General features: G+C 44.1%; 1 protein-coding gene across 2 annotated transcripts in view; it reads right to left on the reverse strand.

Annotated features, from left to right (window-relative positions):
* Positions 1-17,455, reverse strand: part of UGGT2 (UDP-glucose glycoprotein glucosyltransferase 2) — a 1,472,699-nt gene that overhangs the window by 59,108 nt on the left and 1,396,136 nt on the right. For both annotated transcript variants that reach the window (XM_085622547.1, XM_085622546.1), the window contains one exon: positions 124-271. In XM_085622547.1, the coding sequence (XP_085478673.1) occupies positions 124-271 (148 nt within the window). The remainder of the gene's footprint in view (positions 1-123; positions 272-17,455) is intronic.

The following is a 17,455-nucleotide window of genomic DNA, read 5'->3' on the forward strand; positions in this document are numbered from 1 at the left end:
CATAAGAGCTTTGGTTCAAAGTGCGTGGTATTTTAAATTTCTGTTTACTCCCGTCTGCAAAAATCACAATAATTATTAAAACATAACTGCACAAAAGCAGCAGAAATGCAATAGTTTTCTTGCCTGTTGGCGGAGAAGGTTGGGTTAGATTTTTCTTCTGATCGTCCACCCGTTTTAAGAACTGCCGTATTTCAGAATCGTACTCTACCCACTCAGGAACAATCCGTGCAGCGGCCTTCAGCTTGGGCTCTTTGGTTTTGGGATTATTGCACTGAAAGTAAAAAAACAAGTTGTTACTACTTAGTCATCCTGAGGAGTCAGACTTTCATCTTCACCTATTATAATAGTCTACTACTGACATAACTAAGACAATCATAAACATTTTTAAAATGGCAACAAATTAGAATTGGACACTATCATCTTTTCTAATAACGTACAGTAATTTTAGAGTACATCCTTCTCACTATATATTTTGTATGAAGCAAGAGTTACTCATAGCATATCTCCAACATACTTCTAACCTTCAAACTCAAATGAGCTGCAACCAGTTTTCAGTTTGTAGTCGTATGGGAGGGTGCCCGACGACACGTTTTCTAAATGTTGCTAGGCTCGTTGAGGAAGAGGAATTTGGTGTCTGGCGGTACATGTTCCTTTTCTACCCATCATAGTAGGCTTCATGTGATGCTCATAGGGCACATTTGCAATAATTTAACTCTTATTACATTTACTAAGACAATCCCTCTTTTTTTAATATTTTGAAGGAAAGAACATTTTCACTGTGTATGACTCGCAGTCTGAATCATCTCCAAATGCTCTGCAGGACGCACATTTCATATGTCCATCCTGCAGTCCCAACAGACGCTACCTGTGGTTCAAGGTGGGTTCGGAAAACACTTCCAGTTTGTTGAGCTGGCTTTCTGTCTCACTTGAGATCCTCAGGCATTTATCAAAGTTATGGCGGTGATGGCTACTCATCATCGAAGGTTGGAGATACATGCTGTCAGATCCCATTCAAGGGTCCATGGGACAAGCTGGGGCTACTGGAGTCGTTTCCCCCTGATTTTCCAGGGTGAATCCTACTATGGCTCTGTAAACTAGGCCAAGTACAACCCTTTCAGCATTTCACTATGTGATGGTGATGTCAAGCAGTGACAGGCTTCTCTGGGAGGTAGTTTGGGGGTGCTTCAGCTTAGAACTCAACAATCACACAGTACCACAATAACTGTGTATCCAACTCATCTTTGTTAAAAAAAGGACTCAAATGCAGAATATTCAACAGTACACATCACAGGTCATAAAAACAAGTGCTTGACAAGAGCAGGAAACTGTACATGGGAGTGAAAGATCCACCCTTTCCTCATCTCCTCACTCTCGCAAAGGTTTGGGCTCCTATTAGTCCTAATTGCCCTTACCTCACACATGTGGAGTTTTATCTGCTTTTTAGGGGTGGCAGGGACTAGCAGCGTGTTTGGCTGTCTCTTCCTCTTCTGGGCGGAGACACGCTGTCTGTTGGTGCATCAGCACTCAGGTCAGGAAAACAGAAGCAGAGGTTACCACCCTCGTGGTGGTTGCAAGCTCGCTTCTGGGCTTTCGGTGAGTTGGGATGTGGGTCGCATCATCATGGGTCATAGGCTAGCTTGAAGTCTTCTTATTCCGTTAACCTGACCCCACCATGGCTCACATTACTGAGTTAGTGGCTCAGGCACAACTTCACGATGCTGTAGCGGCCAGTCCACTCAGGTACAACTTCACGATGTCACAGCGGCACAGCCTGCTCTGCTTAAGTTTGTGATGTCACAGTGGTATTGAACCCTAGTTAAGAAAGACTGCACTCTGGTCCCTGAAGCTTGCAGATCTCCCTCCTTCCTGGATGGATCGAAGCTCAAGCTCCGGGGTCAGCTGCTTCTGGCTCGCACTGGACAGTTCCATCTCATGCAGGGTTGGCATGCTTCTTATCTCTCTAAGCTTGGAGGTTGGCCTCCTGGTGCTTCAGGACAGGGGGAGAGCTTCTTCCTTCTAAGTAAGACTGCAGGTGGAGTCACCTCACCTCTGGAAAGCTGGCTGTTAGCACCAGGTCTGGTTGCATGTCTGTCCTCTGGGTACTCTGTGGAGCACTCCCTTCTGTGGTCAAAGAGAACTTTGTACTGGAACCACAATTGGGTCAGTGGCTCATACTTTTATACAAAGCATAATACAGAAAAGTGATGGATGGAATGCTTGTATTATTCTCAGCTTTTTCTAATTACTCGGAGGCTGTATCCCAGTCCATCTTTTCTTTTGCCCATCATGTGAACTCAGATTAGAACTATTCATATCCAAATCAAACTTGGGCCTGTGCCAGTAGAAATAGTCCAGCCCGAACTGCCAAGCCAGGTCCTCTCTGTAAAGAAAGACAAAAACTCAAGACATGTTTGTGCCTTTTTGGGCCTTTTCAGTGGGGTTATTGATTCCAGAGGCACATTGAGTACGAGATTCCATGCCTGGGCACACCTGTCTCGCTTATGGCGTCGCAGTGAAAAATACAAAAAAGTGATGATGGAATGCTTGAATTATTCTCAGCCACTGCTAATTTCTTGGGACTGCATCCCAGTCCATTTTTTTTACCACCATGCGACCTCAGATTCTTCTGAACCAGAACACAGGCAGAAATGGGTCCCGTGCTCCCTGTGGCACAGAACTCAAGCTGTACGATGAGACCTAAGTAGGTAGAAACTGACCTGGGGTTGCGCATTCCTGTTTAGGGGGGACCTGGTTTGACAGTTTGGGCTGGACTGTTCCTATTGGAGTAGGCTCAAGACTGATTTGCATATGACTAATCTCAGTCTAGAGCAGCATACTGGGTGAAAAAAGATAGACTGGGATGTGTCCTCGAGCAATTGCCAATAGCTGAGATTAATTCAACCATTCCATCCATCACTTTGTTTTTGTTGTAGTAGATGCCCTAAGTGTGATTGGTATGCCAAGATTTGGGCGTCGTGATCACTGTGCCACAGTACTAGAGCTAAATCTACACTTATGAAGCCGGAGTATGTCAAAACAGATCTGGTGTTTCTGTCTGGAGGTGACCTGGTATACGGTCGGGCTTGACTGTTCCCATTGGCGTAGGACTAAGATTGATTTCCTATGACCGGTATCAGTCTAGAGTGGCATACTGGAAGGACAAAAAAGGACTGGATCGTAGCCACAGCAATTGCCAGTGGCTGAGGCTAATTCTAGTAGTCCAGCCATCTTTTTGTTATATCTCCCACTTTTATACAGTGACAGCAGAAAGGCGATGTGGAGTTTCTGTTTACTTCTATAATCAGTTTTGGTTAAAAAAAAATGTATCTGACCTCCCCAGGTTGTTCTTCAGGCACAGCCTTTGTGCAGAGTAACGTTCCCAACAACAGGGTGGTTTCCAGCCTGAAGACCACCACCAGAAAGAGGGTTACTAAAGTCAAGTAATTTGGTAATTGCTAGCAAACCCATGAGACCAGCTGTCTCTACCGAAAAAAGTGAAAACATTCCTTCCCAAAACCGTCTTCAGATAAAAAAAAAAGCCTTAACCCACTCCCAGCTGGACAGTGGCAATGCTCTAAACTCTACATTGGCATGCCTTGATACATCATGTGCACTGTGGTTTATTTATTCAGAGGCTTGAAATAAATGTATCCACATTCCCCTAATGCCAGCACCATTTCAGGACCGCTCCCGCAAAGACATCGGGTTCGAGCAGATGAGCAGCTTGAGTGCAGCGCCAGGATTGGCTGGAGCGAGCTGCCTCGACACTCCCGCAGACACAGGAGGCCTGTACCTGCTCTCCACCCAGCTGTCTGAGACATCTAGGCGGAGAGGTTTACACTGCACATGTCAGGCTGTCCGTCGGAAGACAGCCGGCCAAGGTGAACTGCGCAGTGTAAACTGGTGGAGTGAGCACCACTCCCCTGCTGCCAGTCAGCAACAATGTCCTACCCCCAAATACTTCTGCGGCTGGCAGCAGAGAAAAATAAAACGGTAATTCGTTTTACTTTTCACTTTTGCTGCACTGGCAGCAGGGGGAGAGGCTCCTCCACCCTGATAAGTGGGGCTGCCCTTGCATGTTCATTGGTGTGATCCCAGCGTCACGCTCTCATTCGATGGCTGTGTTTAGCAGTTTAATATATACATTCCTGACAGAGTTATGCTTTGATGCCACTGTTAATGGGGATACTAATAGGGCTGGTCCTTATGGTTCCTCAATGATATTTGAATACTTCTTGCAAAACAGAGTCTACAACCTTCTAAAGGTGAAATGGTATTTTCTGATCTTGCTGCACTAGTGGTTTGGCATTCTCGTGTATGTGTAGGTATACTTGGATATGTGCCATCTTTCTTAGTCCCATAACAAGGCTGGGATATTTGTCTACAATGGTGGCTTGTCCTTGACCATGTAGATTATGGCAACCATCTTCAGTTGTTCTGCTGTGTATAGACGACAGTCAGCGGATATGGCTCTATCAGTGACGTGAATGTTGGCTTCCACTGGTAGGTGGGGTTGGTCTTTAATTCTCCTAGGCATGTCATGGGTTGGGTCTTTTTCCATCCATGTGTACACTTTGATGTTGATGCATCTTAATTTAGGTTGAGGCTTTCATTTTTGCATACTCTGCAGCACAGATGTAACCCGAGTAAGGCCCACCATTAATAGGTATTCATCTCTGTCTCTTGGTGGTGGTGAAAATGAAATTCAGTTTGTTTCCTTCTAGGAGGACAAGCCTGATTTGTATGTTATGTGTTTCGTGGAGCGAGATCTGGAAGAATTGGAGGGCCAGTCACTTAAGCCTCACTGCTCTCGCATAATGTCGGGCCTTCTGGTTTTCCCATTCCGATATGTCTTTTATCTAGGCACCTTGCACATCTTGTAGTGATTTTCATTGCCACATGGCTGGCATACTTGTTCCATTGCTGGACAGAGTCCCTCCTGTGGGTATGATTTTTCACAATGATAGCACACACGCTTGTTTTCATGGTGGCTGTCTTAGTCTCTTCTGTTTTTGTGATATTCTCTGGACTTGATATTCTGTTTTGACTCTTGTGATGCTTCTTCCTGACTTGTGCTTGTAATCAAAAAGTTGGCCTTCTTTTTGCTTCCTTTCCTGCCCTGATCCTTTTGCCTACATTTCCGCTTAACTGTTAACATGTATCATTCCTTCAATTTTGTCTGTAGCTTTTTTTTAGACTGTTTATTAACTTCACAGCATTGTACAAGTTGTCTAAGGCATGTGATGAAATTACCTGTGGCTTCTTTTTCTGATGATACAAAATTAAATGTATATCTTTCTTGGACTATGTTTCTTTTGGGCAAGAATTTGGTGTTTAAGTCTAATCATATTTTTGGTAAGTTGCTGAAAATTCCAATGACAGTTCATTGATTATTATATTGATGTTTTTGCCTAATAGGTTCTTCAATGCTAGTAGCATTTATCCTTCATCAATCTCCCATGATACTTTCATAGTCATCAAAGGTAGACAAGAATAGGTTATACCCTTGCTCAGTGGAGAGAGGGACTGGGTCACAAGAAATTCATACACTGAGAATGTGCCTCTCCCGCTATCAACAGTCTTATTCTATGAAAACTGGTACACTTAAATTGATCACTTCCTACACTTAAATTGATCACTTCTTACAGATAAATTGCACAAACACTTTTCAATTTTCTCATTCCATTCCACAAATTATACATTTTTGACAGATAATAGGCAGGAGCACTTTATAAATTAATGACATTTTTTGCCATCTACGAAACAATGTGAATCCATGTGTGATCCCAACACACTGTGATAAAACAAAGTGAGTGTATAACTCCCAAAGTAAAGTACGGAGGATGTACAACTCTAAAAGCTACAGGTGGAATTCAGAACAACCAGTCCATATTTTTTCAAAAAAGTCTATGTGGGGAAATGTTAATGTTGCTTGTAATCCCCACTTTGACTGTCAAATGGCCAAGGGATGGGTAACAGTGAGTAAGAAGCCATCTCTACTTTACAGTGTGCCCCTTTAATCGTTTATTGTTTCTTTCCTCATTCCAATTCCCTTGCTCTTCTAAGTGTTCACACGTTCAACTTCTTGATCTCCTCAAGACTTGGGATGGTACCAAGGCTCTGTAGGGAGTGAACCAGTTTCCAGAACCATATCAGAGACTATTGATAGCGGGAGGAACATCATCTCAGGGTATGAATTTGTAGCCATCAAAATCCTTAATCCATTCTTTCTATCTGGGCCCCAAGCTGCTTCCAGTAATGAGGGGCTGTTTTTCAATGGGTGTAGGCATGGGGCGGAGCCCACCTTCTGCTTCCGATGGGTGGACATGCTGCGTGCCTTAGTTTTTCTATATATATTTGTTATCATTTAAATGTTAATACAAGCCCTTTATTCATTTCTGACTTGTCTGCCTTTTCAAGAGATCACCACAATTGGTGAATTTAAGTGAGATACATGTGCTCTTTGTTTCTTTAAATGAAATGCCTGGTCTCTTACAATGGCTGCTTCATCGCATGGCTGGGAGACTGTCTGGCCTGAAGATAGCCTCCTCTCATAATATCTTCTCCCAAGAAACATTTGATTCAAATGGCAGCTTCTGAGGCGTTCTTCTTTGGATATTTCAAGCACCTATATTGCACCACCTCCACATTCATGTGTCAATTGTGCGTTGCCCCGCGCATGCTCTGTCTTCAGCATGTGAATGCGAGGCTCCCGCTACCACTTGGTGTGCAGATTTTCAGTTTCTTTGGCACTATGGAATTCTTTTGGGGTGTGAATGGACTGAGGGGTTCCCACTGTCGCTTGGATATGAGTGCCACTTTGTCTCTCTTAGTTCCTTGATTAAGCGACCAGGCCATGGGGCTCCTGCATCCCAATTGATGTATGTATACTGACATTTCTTATGTGAATTTCCTGCTGTTCATCTACAGCTGGTGGATCTATCTCCACACACAATGCCCAGTGTCCGTCAGACCAGTGCTTCTCCCCAAGGTCCTGGTGGTCCTGACTTGTCTGGTGATCGCTCTCGACGTTACAATACAGATCCAAAAAACATGTCCAATGATATGCAAAGCATGTGCTTCAAATGTTCATTCCCATCACTTAGCAAATTCACAAAAGATTACAATGTCTACCATGTTATGTACAGTTGATTTACATAGCGCCCATGAGGGTATCCAGACATTTGAGCAGGTTTGTAGGTGTGGTCAAGAGCCACTGATGTGTTATGGGAGGCTGTTCCATGTTTATGTGTGTTGTAGGAGAATTTGTGACCTCCTGCACTGCTTTTGTGAATGCAGAGGGTGTATGTGAGTGAGATTGAGCGTAGGTGTTTGGCAGGCTAATGAAAGTGTTTGCGGTTGTTCAGTTATGTTGGCCTGGTGTTGAGCAAGGCAATGACAAGTTTATTGTGTGATTACTTAAAATCATTTCAAAATGAGTGAAAATTCGAGATATCATACAGTGGAAAAACACATTATCAATTAAAATCCTTACAAATTGCATTTCCTATACTAATGCATCTTCATAATATTGTAATAACAAATAAAATCAAAACATTTACAGAAATACGAAATTTCATACTACAAGAGGTTACTATAATTTTAAAACCATTAGCAAAGCTTTGTTAGGTGAATGAGGAGTTTGAATTAGCTGCGTTTGCGGATGGGGAGCCAGTGGAATTCTCTGAGGTGGGGTGAGACGTAGGTGCGGCATGGGAGGTTGAGTTTGAGTCTTGCAGTGGCATTCTGAAGTCTGTGCAAAACCTGCTTGGAGATTGTAGCATATAGAGTGTTGCTTTTGTTGAGTCTGCTTGTGATGAGTGCATGTGTGACGGTCCAGGATGATCACCAGATTTCTTGCATAATCGATGTGTGTTGGTCCTAGTCAGTGTTTCATTTGTAAAACATTAGGTGCTGGGGCTGTTTTCAGGAGGCCTCTGCAGCTTGCACCACCTGCTGACCAGGCCAATGCGGCCGATGATAATACAAACACACCTACGAAAATCATACTCTTTCAAGTGTGGAACTTCAGACTATTCCAGGCCCCCAAAGCTATAAAAGTGGCTTGGGTGGCAGGTATGAGTTATTTGTAATGTATATTGAAGTAATAAACAACTGTTGGTGTGCTCTTCTCTAAATAAAAGAAATAGCACCACCATTTGGCAGGCTGCCATAAGTGCCAGTGTTGGCAATTAAATGCGGGTGCCGAGCACCGGAAACCACTGGCTCAAATTAAGCACTAGTCCTAGCTCTGGCGGCCACCAGGTGGTGTCCCATTGGTGTATCTTGTTACCAAAGACTAGTACTTACATCTTGTCGGAGATGAGCTCAAGAAATGTGTTGTCATTCATTCTGCTACCATGGTCATGCAGTTGGTGAAGTTGGTTTTGGTGGTGGTTTTCTTGTCCGTCAGGGAGAGGATGAGTTTGGTGTCGTTGGAGTAGGAGTTGATGGTGATGCCTTGGGATTGGATGATGTTGGTGAGTGGTATCATGTACACATTGAACAGGGTCGGACTGAGGGATGATTCTTGGGGGACGCCACAGATGTAAAGGGTTGCAGTCTGACTCTTAGGCTCTTCCTGTGAGGTAGGTGTCGATCCAGGTGAGTGCAGGTCCTTGGGTGCTTGTCTCATATAGACTTCTGATGAGAGTGTTATGGGAGACTGTTTTGAATGCCACAGAGAGGTCAAGCATGTTGTGGGATGCTGTTTCTCCTTGGTCCAGGATGGTCCTGATGTCGTTGGTGGCTGCGATGAATGTTGTTTCGGTGCTGTGGTTTTTACTGAAAGCTGACTGAGTTTTGTCAAGTAGATAGTGCAGTTTGAGGTGGCTTGTAAGTTGTTTGCTGATGGCCTACTGTATCATTTTGACTGGCTAGGGGAGGAGTGAGATTGGTCGGAAGTTTCTCAATTGGCTTGGGTCAGCCGATGACTTCTTGAGGAGACTTGATGACCGCTGCATGCTTCCAGTCTTCCGGGAATGTGGCGGATGTGATGGAAGTATTGATGATGTGGATGAGGGAGTAGATGACTGGTAATGCTCCAAGTCTGTAGACATGGTGGCGGAAGTATCTGTTTGGGCCCCTGAGTGGATGATCTTCATGACTGTCACTGTTCCTTCTCAGGTGAGAGTTTTCCATTTGGTCAGGTGGTCATCTTGGTTTGTGGCTGTAAATCTTTGCAGTTGCGCTGTGGAAGAAGTCTGATAGATCGTAGCAGAGTTCTTGGGTGTGGGTGATGCTGTTGACCGAGGCCAAGCGTATGTTTTTAAAGTGTGTGGTGGGGACTAAGTCATGTTCCACAGTTTTAGTGAAAGGCGAGACAAAAGGCATGCTGTTGTAAAGAAACAGTGGCAAAGACTACTATAAGCAAACTTTTCTTTTTCATGTCAGGAAAGGTAGAGTGGAATAAGTCCAGCCAAGCTTTGGCTGAAGGTGGGTCCTCTTGTACGTGTGCCGTGCCCCTAGTATGGGATCCATGATAGTGGTGCTCTGACTGCTGGCCTGCTTTTCATAAACATTCTGTGAGAACATTATTATTCATCTCTCATGATCATACAGGAACCTCTAAGTATTCACCCTCCCTTGCAAATACTATGTAGAAAGAGGAGGATTCCTTTGCGGTAGACATATACAGGCTGCTGGTGTTTTGTAAATCAGTCAGTTAACTTGTTTGTCTGGTAGACTGTCACCTTCTAAATTATCAGTGTCACCTCCTGGCAGAAAGGCAGAGGGGGAAATAGGGCTCATCAATCCCATTATGAATGTCATAAAGCTATTTGAAATCCTTACATGTGGTGATTTGTTTCATTGAAAGCACCACATCCTCCTCCTTTGAGGTCTTCATTTCTTTGGGCTTTTTTTCATCAAGTTGACCACAAAGGCATGACACCTTAGAAGCTTGATATCCCACAAAGGAGTTGTTAAGTTGTAGGTTATACAAAGCACAAAGACTTCAGATGTCTTCCTAAGTTGCTTTAATGCGAGAGTAAAACACCGACCACCAGCCCATTCAAGCAGCGAGGTTTAACTGAGAGTGTTTGAACCTCAGCTTGATGTTGGTACACTGAGCACTGTGTAGTCATCACTGCCCTAGACTAGGTTCTGGTTGACTAGGCTAAGAGTGACATAATACAATTCTAAATTGCAAGGTATAGCCATCACTAAGCCACAACAGGAGAGTAATGGCAGCAGTCAGTACTATTACCACAAACACTTTAAATATGACCTCCTGACAAGAGAATGGCAAATGTTGGCTGAAGAAGGAAACATCATCTAAAGCAACCTAGGTCATCTACAATCAATGCTGTGGGTGAATCATTACTGTGAGGAAGGTTTGATCGCAAGACCTGGAATTGTGAGGACGAGGGCCTAGAGAAAGAAGAGTGGTGCTTCTTTTTTTTGCATTTCTTGTGGCAAACTTCTTCGGCATATGGGGTTGAAGCCCTCATGCACTTTAGCTCTCCACATGAAGACAGAGAAAGGAGCCAGAAGGAGTTCACCGCCTCCTAATGCCCTTGCAGCAATTGAATGTTTTTCTATGTCTAGTTTGAGGTCTTTGTTTGTCTCAAAACAGGAGGAATCTACATGAAACATCTATTGCAAATAGTTATTAGCCTGTAAATAATTATTCACTTATGAACCACTTTACTGTAAGATTGTAATGAAAATATGACTGAATGAAACAAATGCCTATAATGACTATATGGTGTTTAATAAACAATATTGCAAATATGCGGGAAAATGCAGCCTTTCTTTTATAGTCTATTTTTGTTTTACAGTGAATACCGAGCCCTCAGTTGCTTTATGGAGTGACTCATATTTTAGCAAGTCTTAACATCTAATATCACTGTTCAAGTTTTATGAACATGACCATCTGTCAGCAGACCCTAGGAATGCCTGGAGCTGTCTCCACACAATCATTAATCTCTTTTTTACCGCCTTACAGCTAATTAGATATTTCGACAGCAGTGCAAATCTGTTAAAGGGCAACATACTTCTGGTGTACATCCTGGGGTCTTAGCAACAAAACTCTTGCAAAAGCAACGCACTGTGAAGACTTAAGGGCACTTGGGAAGATTTTCGAACCATTTACACAATCATATAAACACAGAATATGTCTCTGAAGTATTAATATTTTGAAATGCTGAGGAACTAATTAAAGAAATGGGGCTTCTCTGGGGCTCGTCTGCCGCAGAGGCTCCAGGAGGCAGCATTGTAAAGCTGCTTGCAGCGGCTCGGGATTAAACACACCACCTTTACTGCATGTGGTTCTTGAAACCCCTGCCCTGTTAAGCTAGAAATTCAAGTGCCATATCAGGGGATAGAAGTGGCCTGCACTGTGTCCGATTAACTATTCCAAGCTAAAGTTTAGACCGGTATCAGGAGGGGTCAGTAATGATGCCCACTTCTGCAGAGTTTTAAACCCTGATTCTAGGCTGCATTTTTTTTTTTTTACATTTGGACATCCTAGCATATTTGCGTCACAGGTGCCTTGCGTTCTGTAAGTGGTACCAAGGAAACGTGGATTTCATAGGTGCTGGAAGTAGGGTTGCCGCAGCACTCCCAAAACAACCATGCTGGAGTTTACAAGGTGAATGAGCTATAAAGACGCCTTTAAATTTAGTTTTTATCTGGTCACATTTGCAGTGTGTTTAAAGACAGAGGTCAAATGTCAGGCTATGTCTTCTGATAAACTGCTGTTTAGTCTTTTAACAAGAAGATTGGTGTTTGCTTTCCTGTCTCTGACTACAAAGTGAGAGGATTTGGTAAAGTAAACAATGTGACAGTCTTGCTGGCTACTGTGAATGTAAAAGGAAAGACGGCAGGATGTCTATTGTAACACCACCATTTTTTAAATACCACAAAATGTAAATACCTATATATGAATGGTACAAATATTTTAAAATATATCAGCAGTTAGGAAAGTGCAAATAAAATACTTCTTTTGTAATTCTGAAGTGTGAAGGAAACAAAGACTTTAATACGATTGAAACAAATCAAGACACTTTACTGGGTGAGGCCCAAAAGGGAAATATTAGCTGAAATCCCATATTATTTTTCGTATGTGCCCTGTGTAGTTTTATCAGTAAAACTGCCTGTCTGCAAATCAAGTGGCAAATTAAATATAAACAAACTGTCTGTAATGACAGTGCACTGTACAAGAATGCTTTAGTAATATATTTGCGACAGTGTGCCCCAAAAATGCACCAGCGACTACATCCCACACCCTTACTATTCTCCTGTTAATCGCCGTGGCTCATTTGCTACACTTGTTCCGTGTGACGCTTTGATTTTTCACAGTCACTATGACTTTAGTGATGTGACATTGGCAGCAGCTCCTCTACTCTGAAAGTTGTTCCAGCACCACTGGTGGATTTCGGCTGTCATATGCGGCTGTATGTCGGAATTACGCTTGCGTTTACAACGCATGTCTTTTTAATGCCGTCATTAGTACGAACATGTCGTAACTATGCTTTTCTTCTGCACGCAAATCGTTACAACAACTTGCCCTAGGGGGCGCTGGACTTTGGATTAGTATAATTTACTAATCCAACCCCAGTCTGCAAATCAGTAGGGAAGGTGTTGGATTTTAAATCCAACCCCTCTGCACCAATGGGCCCCCCTAAAGCAAGTCATTGTAATGACTTGCATGCAAAACAAATGTGTGTTAATGACACATTCGTTCATTTGCCTGTGCTGTAAAGGCACAGCGTGATTCCGGCATCGTGCTAAAGACTGTTTCCCGTCATATGCATCTCACTTTTTACTCACATTCAAAGAGCGTCTCAAGCTGCTTTCCTTATGGTCTCCTACTGCTGTTAATCAGTTACGCTTCAGACATCAGGGTGAATATACTGTCTCCGCTACACTGTTTCCTGCCTGTCTTTCTTTTAAATACGTTTTAATTACGTTTTAATGTGCTTTTAGTTTTCACGCTTACTGCTGCTGCTACTTGCACTTTTGTATTTAAAATTTTATATTGCTGCTACATTGCGCATTCATCTATTGTATGTCCATTGCCTGGCTTCCCCAGTCCGCCGCGGTTTCGGCCGATTGATGCGGAGGGAAGACCACGTATTGTCTGCACTCCCGGCGCCTCACTTCTGTCCCAGTTGACGCACTAGTTTCCAGGAGCACCTATTTTTGCAACACTCTTGCCTATTTCTTCAAATCTAAGGTGGACCAAATATATGACCAATTTGCCAACCACAAACTAAATGCTAATGGAACAGAACCCCGTCCAGGCGGCGAGCACTCCCTCCCCGCTCCCCCCTGGTTGTTGCCATCTCTGCGCGCTTTTCCCTTAAGTACCACTTGACCACTTCTTGGTGCCTGAAAAGGTCGCAGTTTTATTTTTACAACAAACATTTTTGTAACATGAAATCTTCATATTTCAAATCTCAACATTCATGGTCTTACTATAGTCCTTCAACGACCATGTTTCACTTTGATCTATTGTTCATTCTGTTCTCTATTCCCATTCTGGACCCAGCCGCCCCAATTGCCTGGGAGAGGAGGGAGGGGCCCCAATCCCTGTGTTTCGGTTCACGGGTCTAGGCTTCAACTTGCTACCGATTTGGAGGGTGTCCCTTTCTGGGCATGCCCGGGCTGCAAGTGCCGTCCCGCTCGTCCTGTATCCTTTCGGGGCCCTCCCTTCTCCCAGGGGTCTCTGCCGTTTGGCATCCCAAGGACCTTACTTGAGCATCTATTTTCTTGCGGCTGGGTCCTTGTCATCTTCTCCGTCTGTACCCCTGCCGTAAGGCATCCCCGGGGTCCTGCAGGAGTGTCATCTCTGTTCTTTCTCTGGCGGCACGCCGCCCAATGGCTCCCCCAGTGCCCCTGGCGTGAGGCATCCAAGGACACTGTGTGAGCCTTTCATCTATCTCCTAGTACTTTCGTTCTCTACTAGGTTCCTCGTGTCAGCTCCGCCACGCTCTCTACGGTTTTTCGATCGGAGGGAGCTCCCCCCTTAGCTCGGCCTCACCTCGCCACCTCCTAGCTCGAATATGCCCACGATGTACCGCATGAACTTGTCTCTTCCTGTCCCCGTGTGGTATGCCCTGACTAATACCAGTTTATGCGCCCGTGCTGCTTGACATCTGCCTCTGGGCCTTGTAAGCTTTGTCCCTGTTGGTGTTCACCTCTCTTCAGGGTTTTTTTTTTTTTTTTATACATCCTCCAGCTTTGCCTCCTCTACCTATGCTTGCTGCGTGGCGCAGCTATACTGTGCTAAATTCTCGGAATTGACATTGGGGAAAATGGGGGGGGGGGGTGCCCTCCCCTGGCCGTTATCGCGGATTCCCCAGGATCTTAACTTGACCATCGCCCTGACCACGGGTAGCTTTTGCACTGCCCTGTCCGGGTTGTGCTCATTTCGAAAATTACAATATGCAATATGACAACAACAATTGGGTTGTCCCACACACCTCGGGGACCCATATCTATCATTTTGTTTATGCCCCAATATTAATGGTACCGCCGCTATGCGTCTTTGGTTTTTTTTTTTTTTTTCATTTTTGGCCTTACCAACACGTCTTTTAACTTCAGGGACCTGCAACTCACCGATCTTCGTTTCGTATAGAAAGTGCCGTTGCACACCACTGGACACTATACATCTGGTTTGTTCTAGCTGGGGAAGGTCTCTCCAGAGCTAAATCTCCCTGTGTACTCCATGTAATTGTGTTTATCGCTGCTACTTGGGCAACCTAATATGGTGGTACAGGTTGAGTCCTTTCTGGATGGTACTTTGTAAGGTACTGGGACTTGTGAGGTAATTGGGTCATTTGTCATGGCTGTGCTAAACCAGCATGGGATTTGTTGTCAAGCCTCCCATCTCATATGCTTAAGGTTGGCCTTGCTAAGCCGGCCACCCTTTGAAACCTGCTATCTATCAACTGGAGGTGGATGGATTGGTTTGGCATTGCGCCTCTGGTGGAGCGCAGCAGGGTGGGCGCCTTGTGGCATAGTGCCGACATAACCACCCTTGCTTCTGGGAACCCGCCTTTAACAAGCCAGACAGTTTTCCGTTTACGATCGCATTCCTGGCGCCTCTATACTTGCATCTGCCAGGGAATGTTTGTCCCCCACCCTAGCCCGTCTATTAAGTCGCGAGGAGACTGCATGCTCTGCTCAGCGTCCCGAAAGTTGCCGGCGCTTTATTTGTAGGAGGCCCCCCCCTCCTGGTTCGACCTATATCTGGCCTAAAAGTCAATTCCCTGCCCTTGAAATCGCCATGTGCGCGTTTATCGCCTTGAGCGCGGATCTTTCTGACTGGGAGGAGACTGCCGCTGTCTCCGTGACTCTCGCGCGCCCGTTCACGGGGAGATTCGACGGTGTCTGCGGCCCTACCCTGGTTCCTCCGCACCCGATGCGACAGGGGGTGTACTCCCTGTTCTTTCGAAACTCCCGAAAAGAACAGCACACTCAGACCAATCAACCCTCTCCGGTCTTTTAACAGATACATTTCTCCAGACCTTCTACCGACCTTTTGAAGATGGCTACTCTACTAGTCTCCTATTCCAGTGCAGTGCCTTGGGAATAACCTGGTGGTTCTCTAGCTCGAGGACACCTGCTTCCACATTACTTTCTGTACAGCACATTACCAATAGGGTATGCTTGGCTGGATATAGAGTGGAATCTGCTATTCACATTGTGTTCTGTTTTAACACGTTGACATTGTTTTCTGTTAAAACACGATAAATGCAGAATGATCGTTATGGGGAATAACGGACAAAACAGGAGCGAAAATAATCCACTGACGGTTAAATCTACTTAAGCTACGCCGCCACATGTTCACTGTAGTATCTTTCCAGGCAAATGCAGCCACGGTTTCTATGAAAGCAGCGCGCAAGGGTTGTGCCATTATTGTTGTCAACATAATCGTTGGGCATGACTAGCTCCGAGACACGGCCAACGCGACCATCTTGCTTTCTTGGTGAAATACATTTCTTATCGTAACGCTTTTATCACAATGGTGTACATTAAATGAAATTCCCGCTTTGGCAAAGACTCCTGCAGTCTCCCGGCTCCGAACTCCGCCCACACGGGACTGTTCGGTATGTTGAGAACTGCTTTTCATTTCTGCCGCTTTCACACGCGCTCCAGTCTCCAACACTAAACACAGAAAAGGGACTGAGGCCAGCGCCTAATTTCCCAAAATACAGTAAAGCAAAAACAACCTATTCAGTCCGTAAATGCTTACTATTTGTATCATAGGTAGCTTTGCTAGGTGTGTTGTCATTATTTTGTTTTTTTGGCAATATTGTGATTTCATTATTATGTAATTCAAGTATAAAAATGATTTAATTATCGCATTTTTTACATTTTTTTTCTGTGGTTAAAAAATAATATACTTATAAGAAATACATTAAAATGAAATATAGTTTATCACAGTTTTTATACATTGGTTAGCAGGTTTGTGAAGATTTTTCTTCATCATATTGACGTATTATGCCGTATCAAGGTCCACTGTGAGGTGGCCACTTTCTTAGTCAAATGAAGTAGGCCGGTTGCGCCATCCATTTTTGTTTGGAAATGGCTGTTTGTATCCTAGATACGGTGTTCAAAATATGGAAGCATCGGAGAGGAGCCAGGTAAGAGCAAATTATATTTACGAAGCACCCCCGCTGCATCAGCGTAGGATCAAAGTGCCCCCCCGGCAACATCGCATGTTAAAGGGATGGCAAACTCTCCTCTTGTGAATTGTTACTGTCAAACATTGGAACTAAGTTCTGCATTCTTTGTCACTTGTTTGGTTTTGCATAACTATCCGTTATTTTAAGACTTGTATCCTATTGGGATTTTTGTTCAATAGGTTTTTATTTACGTTTTTTAAATATAAAGTGTGCGCGAACAAGCCAGTATCTAACATAAACAGAGGTGGTCTTGCTAACTACATTTAAGAACTCTACGATTTCTGAGCGTCATTATTTTTTGCATTTCTTTTAAATTGTATGCATGTTTATCATGTTAGGATTACATGTATCGACGTGCAAACAATCTTGACTGTTAAGTTGTACGCAAATGGGATTTGTCTAGTGTAAAGCTTTCAAGTTTCTGATGTCCTTCGGCTTAGTCTAAGTGTCGCACCCCCTAATCCAAGCGAGGCCTCTGGTTCGGAATTAAAATACTGATTTAAATGAGTTCTAGTGGACCTATCACATCCCTGGCCACTGATATAACTGATATAACTTAAAGTTCCAGTATTGAATTGTGTGCTATCGAATTTGCATCCCAGAACTGCATATACACGCAAGATATACATTAGGACATTCACTAATGTCGCAAACGAGGGTTACCTGAGCTATGAATCGATCCCCATTGTTAAAGGAAAACTCCCCACTATGCCGTTTCTTCTCCGCCTCTGCGTTCGTGATCACTCTTACCCTATACTGACTACCCGTATGGGTGACGTGTGACTCCTACGCTCTCGGACCTTTGGCTCCTGGCTCAT

This window comes from Triturus cristatus, chromosome 8 (genome assembly GCF_964204655.1).
Source record: "Triturus cristatus chromosome 8, aTriCri1.1, whole genome shotgun sequence".
NCBI classification, from domain to species: Eukaryota; Metazoa; Chordata; class Amphibia; order Caudata; family Salamandridae; genus Triturus; species Triturus cristatus.